Source organism: Caloenas nicobarica, chromosome 24 (assembly GCF_036013445.1).
Source record: "Caloenas nicobarica isolate bCalNic1 chromosome 24, bCalNic1.hap1, whole genome shotgun sequence".
In the NCBI taxonomy this organism is placed as follows: Eukaryota; Metazoa; Chordata; class Aves; order Columbiformes; family Columbidae; genus Caloenas; species Caloenas nicobarica.
This window is the reverse complement of record NC_088268.1, coordinates 3,239,013-3,264,576: the sequence shown is the minus strand read 5'-3', so window position 1 is coordinate 3,264,576 and position 25,564 is coordinate 3,239,013. Positions and strand designations below refer to the sequence as shown.

The following is a 25,564-nucleotide window of genomic DNA, read 5'->3' as shown; positions in this document are numbered from 1 at the left end:
GTCAGACACAGTCACTTACGATACGAAGCAAATATCCCTTCCCAAAGAGGGATCTTACCTGAAATAAAAATATCAAATAACAATACAAGAATTAAATACTATTTCTAGCAAAAAGAAATTTGAAAATTACCCAAACAAACATTGGCTATTTGTCTAAAAAAAGTCTCTAAAGAAGCACAGAAATAAGCAATAATCATGTTCACGCAGGTTGAAGGCAGCGTGTTGTTCTGACTCACCTCAAACACGTACATCAGAAATGAGTAAAATGGAAACGTTGACTGAGTAGGGAAGGAGAGTTATTAGACACTGGAAGCACTGAGTGAAGCGAATCAGCGAGTGCAAAGCTGGCGGGCAGGCTATCTTCAAAATAATTCTCTTTTATTTTCAACAAATACACTAAAACTTTGCCCGTGTCAAGGCCTCACCCCCCTGCTGATGTTGGTGCCAAACACGTGGGCAACAACACAAGCACTGAAGTGTTAAAATGTCCCAAACTCGAGCCCTGTGGCTGAGTCTCACCCGCCTGTTCCATGGCGATGTTCATGGTTCAATCGCATCATTTGTTGACTTTGGTCTAAGGGGAAAGCTCTGAGCACGGTTCAGCGGCATTTTCTTAACTCAGTGCTCAAAGCACCTGGGAAGTGTTTGATTTTCTAACATAAATGTGTGTGTTTGAGGCTGTGAGCACCAAACGCAGCCAATAAAACGGCTAGCCAAGATTAAACCTACGACTATTCTCGTCTTGCTCTCCAAGAAGTGCTGAGAACGTCTCCCAGCAGCGGGATTACAGTCCCCACCCCGACACGACAAACAGGGGGTCGGCGCGGTGGGATTTGCCATAGCTGGTCTCCAACACCCTCCCAAGCTCGTGCTCTAACCTTGTGCGAGCAGGAACTCCACTGTGCCCAGGTGTCCCTCGGACGCAGCCATCATCAGCGGCGTGCGGCCCTGCTTGTCCGCCATGTTCACATCGGCGCCGTGCGTGAGCAGGAGATCAACGATCTGCAACGCACAAAGCGAGGACACACGTCGTACGTAGGGACCCAGCTGGGAAGAAACCAGAACCAAGGAAGAGCAGAGCGGTCCCCACGTCCTGAAACCTCACCCCCCAAGGCATGGTGGCCTCTGGGATTGCTGCTGCATGATTAGGGCACAGAATCATAGAATCATTCTGGTTGAAAAAGACCTTTAAGATCAACGAGTCCAACCGTTACCCAACCCCTGGCACTAAATCGTGTCCCTGAGAACCTCATGTCCGTCTGTCCAACCCCTCCAGGGATGGTGACTCCAGCACTGCCCTGGGCAGCCTGTTCCAATGCCCCACAGCCCTTTGGGGAAGAAATTGTTCCTAAATCCAACCTCAACCTCCCCTGGTGCAACTTGAGGCCGTTTCCTCTGGTCCTGGCGCTTGTTCCTGGGGAGCAGAGCCCGACCCCCCCTGGCTCCAAGCTCCTTTCAGGCAGGTCAGAGATCAGAAGGTCTCCCCTCAGCTCCTGTTCTCCAGCTGAACCCCCAGCTCCCTCAGCCGCTCCCATCACACTTGTGCTCCAGCCCCTTCACCTTCTAAGTCAAGAGCATCCCATTTGCTTCCCAAAATGTGAAACGATACTGTAGCCAGCAAGAGCTCGGGGTGTCTGAAGCATCGAGACCGCATCTTCTCGCTCTGAGAAGCCTTGGGGTTTGTCTTCTCTACCCGTATTTCTCCAAGAGGGAAGGGATGACCCTCCCCTCCCCTCCAGGCCATCCCGGCGGTGCGAGGGACCCGCTCACCTGCCAGTGTCCCTGTCTGACGGCGCTGAAGAGCGGGACGACGCCGCGGCGGTTGGGCTGTGCCACCGCGGCGCCCTGCTCCAGGAGCAGCCGGCACACCTCCAGCTTCCCGCGCCCGGCCGCCGCCGTCAGAGCTGCGGGACAGAGAAAAACCGTCAAGGGAAAGAGCCGCGTTCTCCGTGGAGTTTGCTCTTATCTTATCCTGCTGCTGGGTAACGAAGCAACAGAGCCCCAAATGCCAATCATTTCCCGCAACTGGCAAAGTAGAAGGAAACGGGTTGGAGTAGTGCAGTTCTAGCACTTACTCGTCGCTTTAGTTTACATCAAAGGTCGCCTCTTCCACCTCATAACAATATGGAAAGAGGCTGATTGGGACAGTCAGCTTTTATTATTTTCAGCAAGCTGCGGTGAAACTGGAGGAGAACCACAGTAAGCATCAAATAACCTACAGGTGCGTGTGACTGAGGTTCAAGGTGTCGCTGCAAAGAAACGCAGAGTCTTGTCACATGAAACCTTCACCATTTCCCCACGGCAAAAGCCACAGAAGACGATGCCCAGAGAAAACACAGACCTTCAGGTACGTGCCTTCTAAACAAGACCTTTATCCTTGACTCATTCCACCATGAGCTTGACTATGAGAGGGACCGAGCTGGGGCCGCTGACACATCACTGCCAGCCACTGCAAATGAGCAAGATTTGCGGCTTTTCTCCGTCTGAGCGAGCACGGAGCAGCGTTATTTGGACAGAGGATTTTTATTTTTAATATGCCACTTTAGATCTTTGAAACCAGGGAAATAATTGGAGAGCAAAAATGGTGTGAATACGTTAACCCGTTCTCCAAAAAAATGCTAATTCTGGCCGGGACTGGTGCTACCAGCAAGGGGCTTTGTGCAAAACCAGAATTCTCTCTTACTTACAGGTGCTCACAATATTAAAGGTGGGTAGAAGTAACACCTGACAGCTCTCCCCTGACAAAACGTGCTCTATTAACTTGGAAAGTAAGGTTGGGTTAGAAAAGACACATTCAGTCTGAAAATAGGACCTGCCTTCGACTCCTTTTCGGTATTAATTTTAGACTTTTTGGTTCCTCCCTCCTCTCCCCAACTTTCTGTGCACTTCAGCACAGCTCCTCTGGCTCCGCTGCTTCTCGTAGGAGTCGGAGCAGAAGGTGGGAGTCTATTTCTAACTGACGTAGCTTGTTTTTTTCTTTGAAGCACATTTCTGTGGGATGGCTGATTACGAGGTGTTGATGGGCTTCCAACTGCAACGCTGTTAATGTTGGGGGATTTAATTAATTCTCGATTCTGTTCCACAGGATGGTTGAGTTTTCTCCTCTCCGGGGTTGAGAGACACCAAGAGTTAAAAGAAAAACCAGCTCGCTGCCACAAGCAGAACATACTGCAAAATCTATAATCGGATCCATGTGGGTTTTAAACGTAAGCTACAAATATAGAAGGAGGACTGTGTGTAATGTGCACGGCAGAGGGATCGGTATGCAGGGCTTTGGGGTTCTATTTCTGAACCTGCCTGCACTTGAAACGTTGCAGGTTAATTTGAGATACTTCACATCAAAATGACTTGTGTTTGCAGCAATGAAAAGACGGTAAATCACAGAGGTGTTCGATGTTCACCATGAAATGTCCTTTGGAAAATACTTCAGTGGGACAGGATGAGTTGATCCACGGCCGGACCCTTCTCTCCCTGGCCTGACGTGTCTTTTTGCTATTCCGTTCCTTACGGTCAAAGCAACCGGTGCGGGTATGCAGCTCCAACCTGTCTTTTTGCAGCTCCAACTCAAGGGAAGCTCAAAAGCTTCTGTGCTACTGAGCAGTCAGACCTGGATTTGCTGCCCGATGCCGAGAGAAACCTGTCCAAGCTCGTCTTGTATTTCACACAGATAATTAAGCATCTATCCTCAGAAATGGAAAAACGTTCTGAGGGGCAAAAGGAGCTCAGTCCTGCTTATTTAAGCCTTTTAGCACTCCCTAGATAGACTTATCAACCTGTTTCTGACATCGCTGATGTGCCTTGCAACAGCCATTGGTCTCCAAAAAACCCCACAACGCAAGGTAAGGCTGTGCCTGTGTATCGAAAGGAGACTGGAAAAGCCAAGGAAAGGCGATGAGAGGAAATGAGAGCAATGCAAATGGTTTTGTTGGAAGTTTTACTGTCTGGCAGAGAGCTCCCGGGGCCCAGTGTGAACGAGGCGAGTCCAGCAAGCCCAGCCGAGGAGCAGTGACCAGGACCCTGGGCTTGAAAACAGCAACGTTCACTCTGCAGCTTTTTCCATCAGGACGCAGCGCCACGAGAACCACTCACCGTGCAATAACAAAGTCTTGGCATAAACGCCATTAACCAGCCGCTGCATTTCTCAAAACAAGGTTCAAACAAAACCTGAGATGAGTTTCAGGCGTGGACGTGCCCCCATCGGCGAGCGACGTCAGACAAGCCCGAGTCTCCAGCACCAGGGATCTGCACCAGCACATTCTGCCTCTGCTGTTGTGCAGAACGCCTCTGCTTTCTTAGAGAAAAAAACCCAACTTTATCTGGAGAAAGAATCATTAAACTGCTCCTATACAGCACGTGTATCTGTTTCACAGCCTGGCAGCGAGACAAACGCAGTTTGCTGGAGTCGTTCTTTGTACCTCCAACTCTGATGGAGTTATTGCAAGTGACTCAGATACTTTTGTGCTGGGTTTTGATATTTGCCTTGTCCCAGGGGGAAATATTCCATCTGGAGCTGGCTGTAGCGTGCTGTCAGCAATTCCTAAACTTCTGATGTCACTTGGCACTGCCTATCGGGCTGATATCACCAAGCCAGGCAGTCAGCTCTGCTCTGCAGAGGATTAGACGCACGAGCAACAAGCAGCAAAACCCAGACAAGATATGATTCAGATTTTCAGAGCAGCTTGCTATTTTTAGGTGGACACCAGCATTTCTCTTCGAATTTTTCTAAACTCGCTGTTTGCTTTTGGGAAAATAATAATAAAGCGATGTGAAAGGGAGTGCCGGAGCAGCTTTATACCAGGCTTTGCCAGGCTCACCTAGACAACCCAGGACTACCTGAACTCCCAGAGCTGATCTGAGGTGTCTGATGCTGCCCATGAGGTTACTTTGCAGGTTACTTAGTGTCTTTGGATCAAAGTCTGAAGGTATCTGGATCACCGTCCTATTTACGAGATGGTCCTCAGGACCCGAACCCCAGCGAACATTTTGGATGAGCCGTTTCTGGCCTGGTCACCACTTCAAACTGTGAGCTCACCGGCAGCAAAGCCGCTGGCCTCTTACCAATGCTCACTCATTTCATTTGATTAATTCCATATCCAATTTCTTTTTCCTCCTGCACCCCAGGGGCACTTCTAAATTGCTTATTTGTATATGTTGCCCCCAGTTCTGCTAATAATGGCGCAATGCCCTTGCTGCTGTCAGTCCCTGTGGGTGCAGGAGCTCTGTCCCCAATGCCCTGAGCGCCCCAGAGCAGCAAAACCACCCGCTGGGACATCTCATCCCTCCGTCTTTGTCCTTTAGAGCTCCAGGCGATACTTTCTGCTAGACTCCATTCATTATAAGGCTCCGACAAGGCTACATTTTCAAAGGTACAGTGTACAAAACAGCTCAGAATATAACTGTGATTTCTTTTTCCTCCCCCTTCTAAGCAGAAGCGACCCGACCAAAGACGGAGCCACACGCTGTCGCACCCTTGGATCGTGTCATTTTTAAACAAAGCTGACAGGATCAAAATCGGTGCTCTGTTACCCAGACAGAAACATTACCTTGGTGTATTAACCTGACAGGAACATTACCAGTGATGCAAGCAGATTAGTGAGTTGAGTACAAAAGGCAGTGGATAAATTTATGAGGTCGCTGGAGCTAAAAACTAACAACTCCAAGTTTGAATATCTCAAGAAATGGAGATGATTGATGCGTGTGAAGTGGAAGGGGTGAATGGCTGCTTTTGTTTTACTAGTAGTTAAGAAAGCAGGGCTTCTGTATTATACCCATCAATATAAAAATAAGGTCTTGCAGAAAAGGACATTTGCTTAATTACCAGGTGCTCGATAATAAGTCTTCAGAAAATCAGTGGACAATTTAATAGTCATAGTGCTGCACATAACGAGGAAGAGGAGAGACAAAAAGGGAAAAGCTTTTGATAGATATGCCAAATATTAAGAGAGAAAAGGCAGATTTTTGTGTCCATCTCACTTAACGTGAGATGTTCCAGAGAAATTAGTGGCCTGATCGTCAGAGCTGCCACATGCCTGCACGCTCCTGAGAAGAAGCTCAGGATTTCCAAAAGCCAAACTTCTCTGTTTTATTTAAGCTGAGCGCAAGCTCCACCTGGGCACCTGTAAATCACTGGAAATCAAATCAGAGGAACCGATCCTTCTCCCTCCATCAAACAATGCCAGGGATCAGGGACGCATCAGGTGTCACAGAGCCCATAAATACAAATAGAAACATGCAAGAAGCAGCTACAGAATCTACAGAAATCACCTGTCTCTCCCCAAAGGCTGTCGAAGCTGTTGATTTGTGCTCGCTCCACCTCCTCTTCGTCTTTTTCTGGAAGATCGAGCAGGTAGGAGACAATCTAAAACAAAATCGGTTCAACTCACAGTCACTTAGCTACTAAGAATTTCCCAGCTTTATTTAATTAGCTCCTCTGATCTCAGCACGTTACCTATGTTTTCATGGATTACGCTTAACAAAAGCAAAATCTAAGCTCAAGTAAATGTGAGGAGCTCGATTTAGCAAACAAACCAACTGGTGCAAAAATCCTCAAAGACTGCTTCTTGGTAGGAACACCTACATGATTTTCCACATCACAAATCTTTTTCAGCACGATAGGAGCAAGGTCTTAATTTCTTCTCTCCCCTCAACACGCAGCCCAAACCTCCGTGGTCTCACACTCCCCTAAGAGCGCAGAACACACTGGTTATCCGTCCCTGCTTTATTCCAACGACTTCAAGCCTTAGAATCATAGAATGTCCTGAGTTGACCCACCAGGATCATCCAGTCCAACTCCTGTCCCTGCACAGGACAACCCCAAAATTCACACCGTGTGTCTGAGGACGTTGTCCAAATGCTTCTTGAAAATCATCAGGCTTGGGGCTGTGACACCTCCTCACCCTCTGGGTGAAGAACCTTCTCCAAATATCCAACCTCAACCTTGTTACGCTTCCTCTCCTGGACGCCTTCCCACACCACAGGGTTGGCCAAGAGATCTGTGAACCCCACAGATGGGATGGGAAAGAGAGGAAGAGCAGGACAGAGGTACCGATTCCACCTCCAAGACCCTCTTTGGTCAATATTTTGGCTGGGACACATAGTCAACCCTTGGCTTCCCATCCGGTGATGTGCTGGAAGGTCTTACCTCGGTGTAGCCCATGCTGGCCGCGGCGATCAGGGCCTGTTGGATGGCGTGGCTCTTCTTGAAGACGCCCTGCTGCTGCCCAGCCATGCTCCAGTCGCACTGGATCAAGAACTTCACCACCTCCAGGTGGCCCCTGAGCGCCGCGTGAACCAGAGCGCACTGCCCGTTTTTGTCCAAGTGATCCACCTTGAAACGAGAAGACAAAATACAATTAAGCCAAATCACATCTTCGTTTCTTCAGAGTTTCCAGCCCCGGGATCAAAACAATGCCACGTGTGCAAAATGAGCATTTTGCTGGTAAAATATCCCTTCCATGACCAGAAAACAACCATTCCCAAAGCAGCTCTGCCCCAGGCTTATGCATCCTCTTGGCCACAACTGTTTGCTTTGGGTCAGTTACCATGATTGTCAGCTTTCTTCAGACTCGAAGGCTGCAAAAGCGCTTTCCTTTTTGTGTCCTGAAGTGCAGCAACCCTGTTTTCTTGAGGACTGAAGTCGTACACACTGATATAATCTCCTTTAATCCAACTGCTTGGAAGGAAAACCAGTTTGTTTTCCAGGTATCATTTCTTTCGAGAGTGACAGAAGTTCCTCAGCCCGCACTACTGCAATACAATATTTACTGTATTTCTCAACTTTCCAAGCCAGAATCAAATATCTTGGCCTTCAAACTAAACCCACCTGGTTTTGGGGTATTTCCTCGATACCTTTAGGGATACCCAAGGAGAGCTATGAGCGGCAGGACTTTTGCATTGTATTTTGTAGGTCAAATATTCCCATTCTCAGAGAGGGAATGCTGTTTCTTACCAATGAATGTCAGAGTCACCAAACTCTCCCAAAATATCCCAAGAAAAGCAGAATTCTTTTTTTCCTTCCTACTGTCCTCACATTATTACAGACAACACGGCAAGATCTAAACGAGTCCTTCAGTCATCCCAGCTTTCATACCAGAGCTATACAAACCCATATTTTGCTTCTTGAACTGAAGCTAAACATATAGAGAAACCACAAATTGTTTCCAGGAGGCTCCACTTCAAAAATCAGCACAAATTTTCTTCTTCGACAAAATATTTAAACTGGACTCATTATATACAATTAAAGCTCCAAACACTCACCACAAAGCTAAACAAAGGGTATTTTTCTAGGATGAGTCTGACGGGAGAGTTTGGAAAATGTGTCTCAGGGAGATATTTAAAGATTGCTCTGTGCTGCAAAAGCGACGTCGCCATTTGAACCTCGCGAGGTTCAAGGACTTCTCCAGAACATCCTTCAGCAGAGCAGCGGGATGAGGCAGCTCCCACCTCAGCCCTGAATTCCAGAACGCAGAACGCTAATTACAGACCCTCAGGAGCTACCCGTGGAATAAATAGTTTAAATCAGCTTTTAGAGGAACGTGGTCACTTCACCTTGGCCCGTTTCTTGCAGAGCAGCACGACGATACTCAGAAATCCAGCAGCAGCCGCGTAGCCAAGCGGGGTGAGGCCGCTTTCCGAAGCGGCGTCGACGTTGGCCCCAAACTCCAAGAGCAAAGCCACCATCTCGGCGTAACCCAGGTGAGACTGGACACACAAAACGGGGGCGTTGTTCAGAACCTCGGTCCGATAATTCACGTTTGCGCCTCCTAAAATCAGCAACCGGCTGACCTGCATAGAGAAGAAGAGCTCCCGTGAGCTGAGCTTTATGGAGAGATGTTGGTTTATTGTCAGGGCAACAAGAGAATTTAAACCAGGGCCCTCTGCACACACCCAAGCAAACACTGAAGCACAAAAAATGCCCAGTAAAAACACTTGCCCAATACACATTCCCATTTTAGGCATTTTTGCCTGTATGGGAAGGAGCTGGGGGAGCATCCTTCCAGATGAGGAACAATTTGAAATCCGTATTGCTGCCTGAAATCCCTTCTGCCGCAGAGATGAAGTCGCTTAAGCCAACACGTTCATCTTAAGCAACGCGAACGGGCACGAAGTGCCTGAACCAGCACGTGCTGTGGTGCTTGGCATCACCGAGTCGGTGCCTGAGCCCTTTATGGAGCTGTCGAATTTCAACCCCGGCTGCCGCACCCCACATCTTCGGGGAGGAAAACCACAAGCGAACCATTTTGCACAGGCGCAAGTTCACTACTCAGTAGCTGCAATTAAAAGGAGATCCCTGGTCAATGCAGAAGAGCTGAGGGATCATCCCAGATGGTGATAAAATCCCAAGTGAACTGGCGGCTTCTCCCCAGCTGGGGATGAACGCCCGGCCAGCGCGGTGGGACCACGGCAATGGGCAGGTCCTGCAAACGCTCCATCCACGTCGCTGCCCATCGCTGGGAGCTCCTCATGCAAGATCTGAACCGTCCCAGCTCTAACCCCCTCCGGTACCTTGATGTTTGGGGTGTAGAGATTTCTTAGAGACGCCAAAGCCATCGAAAGACCTTCGGTGCTGTAGGAGATCCAAAGGCCTTGCAGGATGGAGGAGGATACCCCAACTTTTTTACTCAGCCCCTGAAAAAAGAAAAGGTGACTTAGATGAAAACTTAGAAATACGCTCATTTGTGTTGGGCGGATCTTTCTGGGTCTTTGGACTTCAGGGACTTTCAAGACACTAACGGCGCTACACAAGATAAAGCGACAATTTGCCACATGCGACCTTTGCAGTGAATTAATAGATTTGTAGGAAATAACTCACAAAGGTCCTGTGGCCATTCCCAAGGTCTAGGAAGGGCAGGATGAAACTGTGAGCAACATGACTCCATTCAATACCCTCAGAAAACATCATGCTGAGGAGCGCAGCATGCTGATTTTTTAATTTTTTAATAAAGTACGTGTTATTTTGGCAGAACTGCTTCACGAAATTGCCTTATTATTCACGCAGTTAAACTAGATGACAATATCTGCTCCCAGCAAGACAAATGAAGGGAAATCTCAACCACAGCCTGGAACAGGATTCCCATCTCTTGTACCAGACCGTTCCCAACCTTCCCAGCTGGCTCCATCAGCAGGACATACGTAACATATAGAAGGTCTGACATCTTCTTCCAGCAACACTAATTGGCAGAGCACAGAACTGTTGAGCAAGTTTCCCCCGCTCCTAGCGAAGGAGCAATAATTGCTATTATATTTATATTTATGATTTATCTATAGCTATCAGATGGGAGCTCAAAGACGAGGGGAATGGGTTTGCAGCCCCAGCACGGAGCTTCTCCGCGTGTTGTGGGTACACCCTCCGTGTCGCTGTTCTATCGATTTCCCGTTAAAATCCGCTGTTTCCATGGAAACCCGACAGTCATCTTTAATCCTCTTCCGATACGCAAACCCCCATGGCTGCTTCCTCGCACGCCGCGTGGCCACTTCTACCCCTGCAAAGCAGCAGGATCGCATCTGAGTTTGGCAAGTCTTTGTACGACAGGCTGACACGGACGCTGGGAAGAAAACCAGCGGCAAAACACGGGATTTCTTTCCTCTAAAGGAAGACGTGCAGGAACCATAATCTGAATTTGCAGACCCCCAGCCCCTACGTGTGAAAGATATTCTGATGCGCCGCACCAGCCGTCAACAAATTTGTCACTTGAAATGGTTTTACCATAAAAAGAAGCAACAGATTAGACAAGCTCTTATAAATAACAACTCCAGGCGCTTGTTTCCTTCAAAATTCAGGGAGCTAAATAGAGAAAAGTATCTGCTGGTGTTAAGAGGCAGAAAAAAGAGCTCAGGAATTTCAGCCACCATTAAATGCTGCTTTTGAAATAACACAATACAGGGCATTAGAGGTCAGTATTGAATTTCAGTGAACTAAGTACAGTATAATTGGACAAATGGAAAACAATTTTATAATAAACGGTTAAAATAATTTAAAAATAGTTATAATACTATCAAACCCAGAAATAAGCTGTTTGAGTCACCATCAGGACCAAGGGAAAGAGTATGTATTTTCAGAATAGCCATCTGAAGATAATCACATGTGCTATAAAAATCTCAACCACTGTATTAGAACATCTATACTTAGATATTAGTGCAAGACATAAAAGATGACATTTATCCTTTACAGAATAAATACATTCAACACCATTATCACTCAGTTGCTGAAACAAAACTGCTCTATTTCTCATTTTACAGATTGTAACTTCTTTTCTGTTTCCCTTTTCTGCCCAGAGCTGTAAAGTGGGTTGAATCCTTCACAAAAAGCAATTCCCAACGTGACACAACATCAAACCGAACCACCAGCAGTTTCCCCTTCGCTGGGACCATCCGACCCAGGACCAAGACATCGCCCGACCACGCACCTTTCATTTCAATACCTTTGCCAACCCCGGGTTTCAAAAAGATTTGCTTTTCCTGTCCTGCACTCTTGTATGCAGCTGTCAGCATCCTTAATTTCTAATTTTTCTCATTCTTTTTCCTTTGCTATTTGGCCACTGGCACCTTCGACCCAAGATCTTCACGAGGCTTTTTTTCAAGGAGTATCGGACACCTTTACATACCCACAGCTGTCAAACTAAGTGTTTCTACCTCTAATTGTCACCACATTCTCAATCTGGGGACGAGGGACACCCATTTCGGGATTCCTGTCATTTTAGCTAACTAACTGAAGATGAAATTAAAGCCTTCTCTTTGGTTGATTTGCAAAACATACGTCAGCCCGAAGTTTGGGTCTTCTTGGATCGTTGCTGCACATTTCTCTTCTTGCCCTTTCGTTCCATGCCAGGCTTTCCAAGCTGGGTTTCCATATGCTCCTGCTAAGACTGGTAATTGCTTTAAAAGACTAAAACATTTGCATTTTTTTTTTCCTCCCCAAACTGTTTGAGGATGTTTGCGTTTAAAACCAGAAAACCAGCAGATCTGAGGCACCGAGGGAGCAGGAAAGCTCCTTTACACCCATCTATTGGGTGTTGTACATTTTTCTACACCTGGAAATTCCAAGTGTCCCGTCATTACCTTGCACAAGGTACCGGGGGATTCGAACCGACAGGGACTGGGGAAGGACAAATAAGTTTTGTGAAGCGTTTAATCCAAATTCGTCTCAGCTCTCAGTATCCTTGGCCGGACAAAATGCTTTAGCCCTGTTCCAATCCTCTCCTGGCTTCACGAGGGGTAAATAAAATGGAATTACAGTGGCATCAGCCCTCCACAAATACCTTCAAAATGAGGGTCTTTGTGTCTGTGGAAAGCGGCCGCTACAACATGATACTTGAGGAAAAACCCGCTGAATTGATGCCCTGATGTGCTCCTTACTTGGCAGGACCCCCAGGCCAGGCTGGTACCAGCTCCAGCGAAAGGTCGGGCAGAATGAAAAGCTTAAATGGAAAAAAACCGAAAAAACGCTTGTTTCGAAACAAATACAGCCAGTAACAGCAGGAAAAGGAGTCTGTGTACATACTCTCGAGGAAATATTTTCTCCAAAGAATTCTCAAGATCTTCAACACGGTCTGCAATATTCCAGCCCTACGCCTCCCGCAAACACTAACGCGGTGGTTGTTCCACCAGTGAGCGCTCGCAAACCCCCCGGAAACGCTGGTTAAAAAAAGGAATAAACGGAAACCTATTAAAAGAAAAGCCAAAGACTAAGTTTTACAGTGCTTCTGATCCAAACACATTCAAAACTTCTAAATAACATACTTTTATGCTTATCTGTCACCGCGACGCACTATCCGTACCGCAGTGTTGCAAAACCAAGGATTTTGCCGAGTGATTAGAAACAGAAGGCTGTCCTGACATTCTTCATATACTAACTGGCATTTTCTACTATTGTAAATATTGTGCAATTAAATCTGGAATCTACAGGCAACTTAATGAAAATCGTCATTTGTTCAGAGCCTGGAACCCGGTAATTTGTTTCTAGCGTGGAAGCGTGAAACGACGAAGATTTGGAACCAGACTGAGGTGTAAATGGCAGCTGAATAGTAAACTCGCTGCTGAATTCGGCCTTGGGAACGCGACTCGAAATGTGAAAATTAGACACTGATCTGGGGTTTTTCCCTTTGGCTCCAGCCATCGTCCTCCCAAACGAGGAGCCTTTGCTACAACACCCAACGGTGAATTCAGCACAGGGAACTCAATGAAATACAAGAAGACACAAACTACCTGTTTGCTCTAGAAATACAGGAGTCCTAAAGTTCTGAAATCTATAAAATCACATACAGACCAGATGAAAGTACAGTTTCATTTTTACCAGTGTTTAAGTGCTCAATAGTTTTAAGAAATTCTGTATTTCCTGTGACCTTACAAATCCATCCCCTCTTTCCTTCTCCTGGTAAAAGGACCAATAGGCACAAGAATGATAATTTATGGGTCATATTGATGTTCACATCCCAGTTTGGTTTTCAGTTACCCAGGTCTTAAATGTCTGTGTGAAGAGTAAAATGGACCGACCATCAGATTTTAACGACCATCGACATTTCCCCTTCACCATCTAAATTTTGGCTTGGATTCTTCAAACCCCACTCCTTTTAAAAGGTTCATTTTCGCTTGATGTTATTGCAGGAACTCATCAAACAAGGGAAGAAACCTCTATAGGGTAGTAAAGCAATTGTAGGTAAGGAGGCTGAATTTACAGTCTGAAGGCCGGGCTAATTTCAAGGATTTCTTATATACCACCGCCAATTTTCTGAAGCTCCCTCCGACACATTTCAGCAGCCTGAACTGTCATATTTCTCACCGAAACCCTAAACCAAGAAGAGCCCGAATGCCGCCGGTGCTGCAGATCATACGCCGCGGGGACGGCGTTGGCAGAAATCATTTAAATTTTTGTTACCTTAAAAATATGTGCTTTGAGAATGTGATGTCCCAGTTCAATAGTTTGCTGTCGGTTTAGTTTTCCTTCTTGACGGGAAAACCAGAAGGCAAGTAAAGTGTGGCCACTCCTAAAAGCAGAAGAAAGAATATGTCAGTATTTGCTGCTTACACCAACAAAACAACTTTTTGACAACAATTTTTGCTCCTGCTCCTGGAATAAGTCACACTTGTAAACCACCAACTAGTTGCATCTATTATTGGTGATCGCTGACAGCTCAAAAAACTCAAACATTGAAGGACAGCAAAAATAAAACAATATATTTACTATGGCCACACGTAAGTTTGGAGACACCAGAGGTACAATTTCATGAAAGCTGAAGTGCTACTTTTATAGTCATTTTGCAGAGGAGAACTGTACTTCGAAAGCATGTCACCAAACCCAAAGTCACTAGAAAATGAGATATTCAAAATATTCACACTTTGAAAAAAACACCCTTTAAATGACAACTACAGTCTCCATCCTGTGACACGTCCTGCAGAGTGAAGGAGCTTTATTTCCGTGTAAAACTCCGTCTAAATACCTTCTCCAGCTTTTCCAATAATAAAGATGCTTCTAGCAATGACCTACCAGGTTGACAATCAAAGCGAATTAAGGAAGCTACACATCGAGCCCTGTTTAAGGCAAAATACTATAAAAGAGACAATAACTTCCTTCGTTAACGGTGATTTTTACCAACATTTTTCAATGTACAGACTCCCAGCTTCTAACATCAAAAGTTCAGCATGGCTGGGGCTTCCCAAAGAGGCGAGAAGCTGATTCTCCCCACAAAACACACATGGTACAAAAATGTGAAGCACTGCAAACCATTTCTGGATGAGATCGGCAAATATCTGGCAAAATTCCTGTTTTTTCCAATAAATTGATATTCTTTTTAAAGCCTGCGTACTCCCAAGAGAGCCCTTTTTAACCCACTTTGTTTCTGGAACTAAATAAAAATGTGACTACACACAAAAGCAGTCAAACCCCTTCCAGCCAAAGGAAATCAAATATGATCTCAAGCGTGGCTTTAAAAGGGCTTTTAGGGACATGGAACGTTATTCGCTCCTTTGGTAAAGCAGAAAAGTGCTTTTGTGTGGCCAAACGGCAAGTTAAATATTACAGAAGACAAGAGGTTTCCGCAGCTCCCCATCCAGGGAGGATGATGAGTCCTGTCTCGAAAGAAACTCGGAATAAAACTGAAAGGCTCGTCACGCCACAAGCAGGTGTTGGGCAAGGTCTGGCCCAAGCGCTGCCAACAAACCTCCTTTTGCACTGAAAATACAGGGATTTATTTTAGCGGGGCCCAGGGATGCTCTGCCAGAGCCCGAGGGACTGGTGGGATGTGGAGCAGGATGGAAAACGAAACGTCTTTTTCTCACAAGGCAGAACTTGCTCCTCAGGTCCCGACAGCACCGCATCCCATTGATGAGTAATAAAATACACTCTTTCACCGGTGAGTAATTCTATTGTGCCTCTCTCCAAACTGCAATTTAAATTACAGAGGCACCATCAACTCAAACTCTTGCCTGCAATGTTTTTATTGACTGATGAATTGCGACTGTGAGAATTCTTCATACGGCACCAACAGAAGGGACAAAATGTAAAAAGCTGGGAAAACAGAAGGGTCTTGGGAGTGGTTGTAGCACCTCGAGTTATCTACACCTCGTTGCTTTGCCTTCTTTTTGCTCTTCCCCTCTGTTCCGCATCCTCGGAGTGGGAGGAGAACATCAGGTCACATCCTTTTAAAGCAGACGGACAAATGCATTTGCTCATTACGCTGATTAACCTCCAGGAACGCCCGTGGAAAGGAGAAACACGTCAGAAGTGACTATGAAACAGCTGGAGCGCTGCTGATCCAGCTGCAAGTCCAGAAGCGCAGCAACCGCTGGATTTTACCCGTCCCTGCCCAGCCAAACCTGAGATCGCTCTGATACGCTCGACGCATCTCAACAGCTCACGGGATTCGCGACGCTGCGCTCGGGGTTTGGAGAAGAGCCCAGCCGAGGGTGGTGGGTTCATCCGGAGCCGCCAGCCCCGTCCCGAAGCTGAGGCACATATAGACCCCAAGGTGAGGCACGTATAGACCCCAAGCTGAGGCACGTATAGACCCCAAGCTGAGGCACTCAGTCCTGTTTGCTGCTGCACCTACCAAAGTCCAAACTCCCTGACTTCCACCCGCATCTCCTTTCTTCCAACCAATCCCAGGAAACCATCCCAAAATCCGGAGAGTTGACACTACGTCCAACGGATTTGTTCTTCCAAGAGACGCGCGTTCGTATTTTATCCCGCTCTGCAGGTGCAATTCCAGAACTTCGGCACGTTGACGGAGCCTGGAGCCTCCCTCGCTTTCTGAGGGACGTGTGTCCAGCCAACCACCAAAACTGCCACATCGATTTTCCTAATATAGTCTCCCTCTGATGTTAGAATTGCGAGTTAACTTGGAAGGAATTAAGATTATACAAGGAAGTTCAAACAAAACAGCAAATGCTGTTAAGCACATGATATTCTTTCCTACAGAATTAAACACGGGTTTAACTTGCTGAGCTAACTGGGGGAGGCAAGTTCCCAGCCAAGAAAAACCTTTCCAGCCCCTGGGGTCAGATCTCACTGCAGAGAGACAAGCGATGGAATATCTGATCAAAACCCACCGCCCTGCCTGGACGGGACCGAGGACACGGCAGCTGCACGTCACCAATTCCAGCTGCACGTCACCAATTCCAGCTGCACGTCACCATTCCGGCTGCACGTCACCAATCCAGCTGCATGTCACCAATTCCAGCTGCATGTCACCATTCCAGCTGCATATCACCAATCCAGCTGCATGTCACCATTCCGGCTGCCTGTCACCAATCCAGCTGCATGTCACCAATTCCAGCTGCACGTCACCATTCCGGCTGCATGTCACCAATTCCAGCTGCACGTCACCATTCCGGCTGCATGTCACCAATTCCAGCTGCACGTCACCATTCCAGCTGCATGTCACCAATTCCAGCTGCACGTCACCATTCCGGCTGCATGTCACCATTCCGGCTGCATGTCACCAATCCAGCTGCACATCACCAATTCCAGCTGCAGGTCACCATTCCGGCTGCCTGTCACCAATCCAGCTGCATGTCACCAATTCCAGCTGCACGTCACCATTCCGGCTGCACGTCACCAATCCGGCTGCATGTCACCAATTCCAGCTGCACGTCACCACTCCGGCTGCCTGTCACCAATCCGGCTGCACGTCACCAATTCCAGCTGCACGTCACCAATTCCAGCTGCACGTCACCAATCCAGCTGCGGGTCGCCAATTCCAGCTGCGGGTCACCAATTCAGCTGCATGTCACCAGTTCCAGCTGCTTTAGGAAACCGCAGACACGCTTCCCAACGAGCAGGACAAGAAACCTCTGTCATCGTTTGGGTAGAAAGCATGACATTTCCATGCCAAAATGGGCTGTATGTGATGATCTAAGCTCACTTTTTCACAAAAGGAGCGATGAGGTTCACCCCATACATCACTTGATGCACCAGCCACAGACTTGCACACCAAATCCAGTTCACTGAAGAAAGACGTGATAATAATTCAATATTTTAACCGCGACGGTATTGCTGCCAAGCAGAAGTGCCAGACTGCCTGCTCCAGGTTTACAGGAGACAAAGCGTCGCACAAAAAATCCACATCCAGTCCTCTCGGTGCTTCGTTACCGTTCCCCGCGGCCTCGCGTAGGTGAAGCACAAAAGCAGCAGAACTGCGATTGGTGTAAAGACGAGCTAAAGAACTGCACGAACCACACCGTGAGAGTCCGAAAAGCAGAAACGGAATCACTTAACGGCACCTGGTCTACGCTTCAGAGCAATTTTAATTTAAGTAACAGCATCGTGGTGACGGAGGACTCCAAAGTTTCTGCCTTCTCGTAAAATCAATGGGCTCGCTGGCTGTTTCTTTATTGCCAGGGTGTGACTGAACACCAGTAAACCCAATCCCACCCGTGCGGCTCCAACCCCGGTCACGTTTGGAGCGACGTGCTCAAGAAACACAAGCTCCAAATGTGGGGGTGGGCTGATGGAACGTGCGAGAGACGCAGCCAGGAGAGGGAAATACAGCGCTTAACAAGAGCTTTAGCATCAACAGAAACTTTAGAGCATCCTCTGCTTAATGGCTCCTAATTTTGAACGAGCTGGGAAGCTCCTCAACTCCCCGGCAGCATCCGCAAATCTCTCATTGAGGTAGAAAGTTTCTTCAAGTAACTTTGGCAGATGTGATAGTAATGACCTCACCGATGCAGCTCAGCTGAAACTGAGACTACGCTGCAGATCCGCCCACAATCCCGGTGTTATTTTTATTTCTCGAGGCCTTCTGTTAAAAATTCCATGGGTATTAATCGCGCTGTACCCATATTTTATCAAGGACGGGGAGTGCGCGCCTTGGATTACGTTACATGCTTGGCTATCGCAGAGAAAGAGTTGGTCTGTGGTTTATCCGGGATAACGGAGCTGGTCCTGGAGAACTTCTAAACTACGTGAAATAACAGCAGTCGGGCGCTGGGAACTGCCAGGAGAAGCAGCAAAGAGAAAAACCAGACAACTCTGATGGCACCCTGCAGATTTACGGGGAAAAAAAGGCGCTTACAATTATTTAAGAACACAGAACAAAAAAGGAAGGATAAAGGAGAGAAAAAAGCATTTCCAAACACTTCCAGGCCCTGACTTAATAAGATTTAAAACACCAGATGCAGAGAGTGAAGATGCAATTCCCTTGTTTCCATTCAGTTCATAAGGCTTTTCAGAAAACCTGCTGCTCGCCAGGAACAGATTATTTTACATTTGGAGAACAGGAGCGTTGTCCAAGAGCAGCGCGAAAAGCCTGCTGGCGCATTTAATAAATACGTTGGATGGGTAAAAACGAATAACAACATCTTTCAGTGAGCTCTCCAGTGACTACACAGTTAACATCCAGAGAAGATCTCAGAAGACCAGCGGCGATACGCTGTTTGCATTCAACCTGACGCAATTTAAAATATACGGGCTTGCAGAAGGCTGGGGAATGTGATTTGGAAGCACATTCCTGTTGTTTTGACCAGGAGTAAATGGCCATGTGAGAAGATGGATCAAAATCAGGGCTACTCTCTGCTGAACAGTAGAAAATGGCTTTGCTCTGTAAGCGGGTCTTAAGGTTTAAGGAATTGAAGAACAGGAAGAAATTCAGCAACGTTTCTTTCTTCGGTCAGCATTGATATTGGCTCTAACTAACTCCACTTTTTTCGGTGGCTGCGTGCCACAGAATGGATTGCTCCACGAATATTTCCTTCCATTTAGATGTGAAAATGGTCCAGCGCGTAGAAGCTTACAGTCCAAAAAAAAACCACCAAGCAAAAAAAAGAAGATTTTTCTGAGGACAGTAACTCAAGACATGGAATATATTCAAAAACTCCTCTGCTGCCGAATGCTTAGGTTGCATGTCTAATGAGCCAGCTAAACCAAGCTGCTCCACTGATGGCCTTTGTGGTGGCAGCGATCACATCTGCTCTGCAGCTCATCTGTCGTGATTTATCATCTGCCTCCCATTCCTCCTCGTCTCGTCCAACTGAGGCTGCAGCTGCAACCCTGCCCAAATTGCAGAGGAGAAACCTGCGGCATGGGAAGAAGTTCAAGTTTCCTTTTCCCCTGGGTGCTCCCTGTCCCGAACCCCCCGTTACACCAGCGTTGGCTTCCGATGCTCCGACAAGTCCCTGGTACAGCTGCCCAACTTGGCTACCTACAGCTTTAACCATTTATTTTTTAGCTCTGTATTTCTGCATGAGTTTAGAGTTAACATCTAGAGATGCTGGCAACGTGGATACTCACATAAAATAAGTCTCCTGCGTTCATTTTGTTGGGCTATTGCCCATCCTTTTTACATTTCAGAGTGTACTAGGTTACACGTCATGAAATCAGAAAACTTTATTGGGGAAGTCATATGAGAAACTTCAAAGTTGTATTTCTCGGAGTCAGCACTCCAGCAGGTCTCTACCACTTGGTGAACAGATTGTGTTTGCCCCTCCCATTAACTGGGGGACATTATGATGGATTCATCTCTGTGATTCAAAAATCTGGCACTCACTACGGTCCGCTTGAGGAGTAAATTAAGAGCGCGAAATGTCGGACTGTTGTTCTTACGCTACGGGGATGGATGAAGCCCCGTCCCAACTCACACAAAGCCACCGGTTCCACCGCACTCCACACAACGAGAGCTGTGGAAATGATCTCGAACCACCAGATCCCGCAGTGATTTGGTAATTAATTCCAGTAACTCCGCGCAGGCCTTGTACAAGTGCACAGGGAAAAAAATTCACCGCCTGTATGCGGGTGACATGTGGCATCCAGCCCACAGCTGGAGATGGTGGAACAACAAGCGACAGCACGTCCCTCCCGGTCCTGCTGATGCTGCAAGTGCCGGCGGATACCTGGGGCGCTCAGAATAACCCAGTGTGAGCTACAATACACACAGAGCTAAAAGACCAGTACGAAAACCACTTTAAGAGAGGTAATTCTAATGGTAAAGCAATGCTAAATAATAACGAAAGCGGCAGCGCTCAGGTCGCTGCGGCCCCTCGAGAGCCGGGGCTGCCACTGAGCACCGGGGAAAATGGGATTATTCCACCTCCGTCCTCACAAGGTGCACCGCGGTGTTTTTAATTTTCTGCCCAAGTCTATAAGGGATTCAGTTAAATCCTAAACCCATTGTTTTGCCTCACTTTGAATTCTAATAGCACCTTTGCTTCGCTGAGTAAAACCCATCCCACGTGAATGCAGAGAAAACACTTAAGACATGGCCTGAGTCTTGGTGAACGCTTAGGAATTTCAGCTAACAATAGTTTATCTTAAGAGCTTTTCAGAATTTTATAATATCGAAGAGAAAGAAAGTCAAGTAATCCATGCGCCATAATGACAAAGTGAGCTACATACGGAGGAGCTAACTGGATAATTTGTGAGAAGCTGATGCACAATGTAAGGACCCAACCCCCATTTAAAGCTGTTTGTTGTATCCCTGAATTTTTATAAATATCATTTTCACCGACTCCTTTCCTTGCAAACTTTCTAAATTAAATATCTTTTGACTGGGGATTGTTATTTGTCAATCAGATTAAGTGTTCCACCAAAACGCAAAAAAAAAAAGCCGTATTTTTTTCGAATGTACACACTCTCTCATTTTGTTGGGTAATGTATAAAAACATTAATTTTGTGTAGGAAAATTCTCCGCTTGCAGCATGCCTCCCGAGAGAAAAAGGAAAATGTAAAAGACCTCCACCGCATTGTATTATATTATGTTACGAGACAGCTCTGCTGGAAACCATGGCAACTTGGATCAGCCCCAGCCCCGCGTTCGATCGCTGGTGCCGACCCGCGCAGGGCGCCCTGATTTGGGGTTCCAGGGACAGACTGGGTTTGTGGATGTATTATAGAAGAGGATGTCAGAGACGAGGAGATGTCCTCGACCTCAAGGCTGCCCAGAGAGGTGGTGGCTGAACCATCCCTGGAGACATCCCAGGCCAGGCTGGACGGGGCTCTGAGCAACCGGAGCTGGTGCAGATGTCCCTGCTCATGGATGAGCTGGAAAGGTCCCTCCAACCCAAACCATCCCGTGATTCTATTCAAGGAGATCAGAGTGACTGCCCGAGGAACAGAGATGTGGACTGAGAGCATCTAAAGCTACATGAGATGAATCCAAGCCGGAGGTAAAGCGCTCAAGGTGAAGATCTCAATGCTTCATTTTGCTCAGGTCCCGCGGATGCTGGGACGTTCCCTGGGCGGTACAGACACCAAACCTGTTTCTACCCTGCTCCAGAGCGAGTGGTGACAACTGGGGACGCGCCACCAGCACACACAGCACTGGGTGGTCCAGGGCCACCACGAGAAGCAAAGGTCCGAATTAAGACAGTCATATGCGTGCAATGGCATAGAGAGTATCTTTTTACTTCCCGTACAAGAAAATAAAATCTGCGAATCTACGTCAAACCCTGTGTATTGGTTAGAAGAGCAGCCTGGACAGAATCAATCTCTTCCAGTTTTACTTGTCAATACTGGAGACGGCTCCTGGGGAGCCCGTCACAGATCAACAGGGGCAGACGCTTCCCGGGCGCTCTTCACCTGACCTATTTTAGCCTTTTAGCTCACGATGAAATGAATCATTCTTATTTCTCTCCTCTGACTATAAAGCAAGTCTAGACAAGGAACTCAGATGTTGATACTTAAATCTGGACAGAGTAATTTCACTTCTGGGGTCCATATCTGCCTACAGCTCTTTTACTGCCTTGCCAGGGCAAATCGCTTCAGTCTCTGTCACAGTCCCTTCATCAGCAGCACAGGGATAAAACATTTTATTAGCATTATAAAAGCACAGAAAATAACTCTGTGGAAGTTTCTGATTAAGTCTAGGCAGAAAACCGCAGAGCATCGCAGCAGAATTTAGGTTAAGAAATACAAGTGAACGTACAATAATAACCATTTTTTCCGTGTACCAGTCACAAAGGATTGAGTCTTTCCCTAAAATATTTGATGTTATTTGTCAACTAAGATGCTTGGTTAATAGCGTTACACTGACAGGCTGGAAAGTCATTACTGCAATGCTGTTTAAACGCTCTGACAAATGATTTTTTTGGTGGCCTGTTATTAAATAAGGGTGGATGCTGGGGGGTTTCCCTGCAGTGACAGCGTTGCCCTTCGATGCCAATTACCCTTTGCTTTGGACAGCAAACGCACGGGGAGCGTTCGGAGAAGAGGGTGAGCATCTCACCGGACCAACAGAAAAACCTGGAGGATGGAGATCCGCTGCTTATTTTAAAAGCGGAGAAAAATGGGATAATTTCTGGACATTGTGTGGTTCCTCTCCCTGCTTCCGAGAACACGGAGCTCACTGTCATTAACGAAACGAGGAAGATCACCCCAGCTGCAGTGCTGCGGACACGAAGCCCATTATCCCAATTTCCTTCCTAACATCCTCACACCTGGACAGTCTGTCAGGGTAAGACAATTAAAAGCAGCTTCACAAAACCACATTTCACTTCAAAGCTCTTCTCCCGGGGAAAAAAAACCAGCCTCAGCAACTTGACTCTTGATGTATCGACATGGCAAGGTCAACAAGCTTCACATTAACGGGGCATTTCTGCCGCGCTGGATGATGAACTTGGGGAATGGGCCATACAGTTGCCAAGTCTTCTCAATTCCCAAGCGAGGAGAAAGGAATCAAACTTGCTGCGAACAAACCAGAGGGCTGCAAATTTTCATAGGCTACTCCTATGAGCTCTAGCATAGGCAAGCTGTGCTTCTCGTACACGAAATAAAATGGAAAATCGTTACTTATCTTAATTGTCGCCAAGCTTTACCACGCTCTGAGCTCAACATCTCAACGTTAGCTCTTCCCCAAGAGCTGGACAGGAGGATTCCGAGGAGCACAACTGCTGAATCTCAGGGGTTCCTCTCTATTAATCACTGAAATGTAGCCTGTTTCATTATCTACCATCAGTGTATAATGCAATTAGTGCATATTACACATTAGAGAGAGTTATTAGTCCTCCAGTACGTATGGACTCACACCCAAGGCAGTGGGAGCGTGGTATATGTGTTGTAATTTCTCTTTTGCCAAGGAGTGAGTAGGGTTTGCTCTGCGGGGATTCCCTGCTTGCAAAGAGCACGAGCATTCCATGTGCACTTGAAAGTCACCATTAATTTAACCACGTGAATTGGCACATACGGGACCAAAAGCGATGCCTGAAAGTCTCCTGAGCAGTCCTGAGGGCGGCGTGACATGTTTGTGATGTTCCGAAAGGCAAAACAAAGCCTGACCTCTGCGCAGAGATCTGTCACATCTCTGGGGACGAGTTGGGAGAGCACGGGCTGATTTGTGCCTCTGCGACAAAGTCACACACAGTCGCACACCCGGTTTCACTGCAAAACCACCTAAAATGCAGCACGTGCGAGTTTCATTCCAAATTTGGTATCCTGAGAATGTCCTTTTGAGCAGGGCCTGTTGCGATAAGACAAGGGGTGATGGTGTTAAGCTAAAGGAGACAGATTCAGGCTGGGCATGAGGAAGGAATTGTTGGCCCTGGGGGTGGTGAGAGCCTGGCCCAGGTTGGCCAGAGAGGTGGTGGCTGAACCATCCCTGGAGACATCCCAGGCCAGGCTGGACGGGGCTCTGAGCAACCTGAGCTGGTGCAGATGTCCCTGCTCAGGGCAGGGGGGGCACTGGGGGAGCTGGGAAGGGCCCTTCAACCCAAACCATCCTGTGATTCTATAATTTCTGTGAGAATGAAGAGGAATATTTCTGGAGCCAGAGAACCAAAACCCCCCCGTTATCCAGCATGACAACCACACCCCGCCACCCGCTGAGCATCCTGCACCTTCATTTTCTTCTCCTGGCAAGACAGGAAAGCAGCGATTTCCCCGAGCTGCTCTTGCTCTGGTTCGTTATGGCAAGCGCTGTGTGATTAGCGATAATTGCCCAACAGGCTGGCAGCCGCCGATTTAACAGCCAGACCAGCCAAAACCACAGGGGCCAGTCAAAACCAGTAGCGCTGGGTGGGAGCGACTGGGAGGGAGCAAGCTCCCAGCTCCATAGGTGTAAGTGCCGCACAGGCACGGCAAACAGGGTGGAAAAGCATTACGCAGTGACAAGCACTTAACGACTCCGAGGAAAGATATTAAATAACTAACATTGATTGATATAAAGACACCTGCTGCTGTGAGACGCTTTACGGAGGGTTCGCTCGATAGGATCATTGTGCAGAACCGGCTGAAACAGAGAAGATGCCCGTTGGGAGGAGCTAGATAGTATTTTTCTACCGCAGCCTATTTACCACAAACTTTAAAGTGGTAAATTACTCTGACACCACTAACAGCTCCGGTTGCTTTCATCCACCAGGTGGCTATTTGGTTCCAGCAGATACCATCATATTTTCTTCAGACTGACCACAGAGTCTGGGAGATGCACTGACATGGCCTTGGATCCGAGTGTTTCCCTGATTTTTATAATCATATTTTAAGAAATGGGCAGGCCAAATAGAGCAAAGCTTACAGGGATAAACTACCAGAATTACAGACAGAGCGTCTGTCTCCACTCTGCAGTAGAAACAGAGATAACGTTGTTAATAGTGATCATTGGGTTTAGAGAATATAAATCTAACCATGATTAAATTTTGTTCCCTGTGAGCTAAGCCAGGAACTCAGCTGCTATCAGGGCACAGATTGTGGATGCATTTACAGTCCAAAATTGCTAGAGCCTGATTCTGTTCCTTACTTTGCTTTCAAAAAGACATTTAGTAGGACTACAAGGAACACAACCCCAAAAAGAAGCCAACTGCAAAAGACGCATCCACACTGTTCATCCTTCATGTCCTTATCCTCTACTTCACATGGTTTCAGTCCCTTTGGAGAAAGGAGGATGATTCCCCATCTCCAGACTGAGTTGGCAGGAGCAATCTGCCAAAATGCCTGTAAGGGACCTTCTGAGGAACAGTTGATGTGATTATTTATTTCTACGAATGACATAGGGACCTAATGTGACCAGTACAGGTGTAGAGATCGACAGCACAGACAGCCCAAAGTCAGGTTAAGACGCATCCGTGTGTAACCTCGTCAAATGAAACGATTCAGATAACAGTATGAGACAAACACAGTTGTAAACTCTGATTTCTCGGAGCGTTTGCT

General features: G+C 47.1%; 1 protein-coding gene across 4 annotated transcripts in view; it reads right to left on the bottom strand.

Annotated features, from left to right (window-relative positions):
- Window positions 1–25,564, bottom strand: part of TANC2 (tetratricopeptide repeat, ankyrin repeat and coiled-coil containing 2) — a 184,359-nt gene that overhangs the window by 13,807 nt on the left and 144,988 nt on the right. For all 4 annotated transcript variants that reach the window (XM_065651122.1, XM_065651123.1, XM_065651124.1 and 1 more), the window contains 7 exons: window positions 13,874–13,982; window positions 9,505–9,627; window positions 8,548–8,784; window positions 7,142–7,327; window positions 6,265–6,358; window positions 1,771–1,904; window positions 879–1,002 (listed from right to left, as the gene is read on the bottom strand). In XM_065651122.1, coding sequence (XP_065507194.1) covers window positions 879–1,002; window positions 1,771–1,904; window positions 6,265–6,358; window positions 7,142–7,327; window positions 8,548–8,784; window positions 9,505–9,627; window positions 13,874–13,982 — 1,007 coding nt within the window. The remainder of the gene's footprint in view (window positions 1–878; window positions 1,003–1,770; window positions 1,905–6,264; window positions 6,359–7,141; window positions 7,328–8,547; window positions 8,785–9,504; window positions 9,628–13,873; window positions 13,983–25,564) is intronic.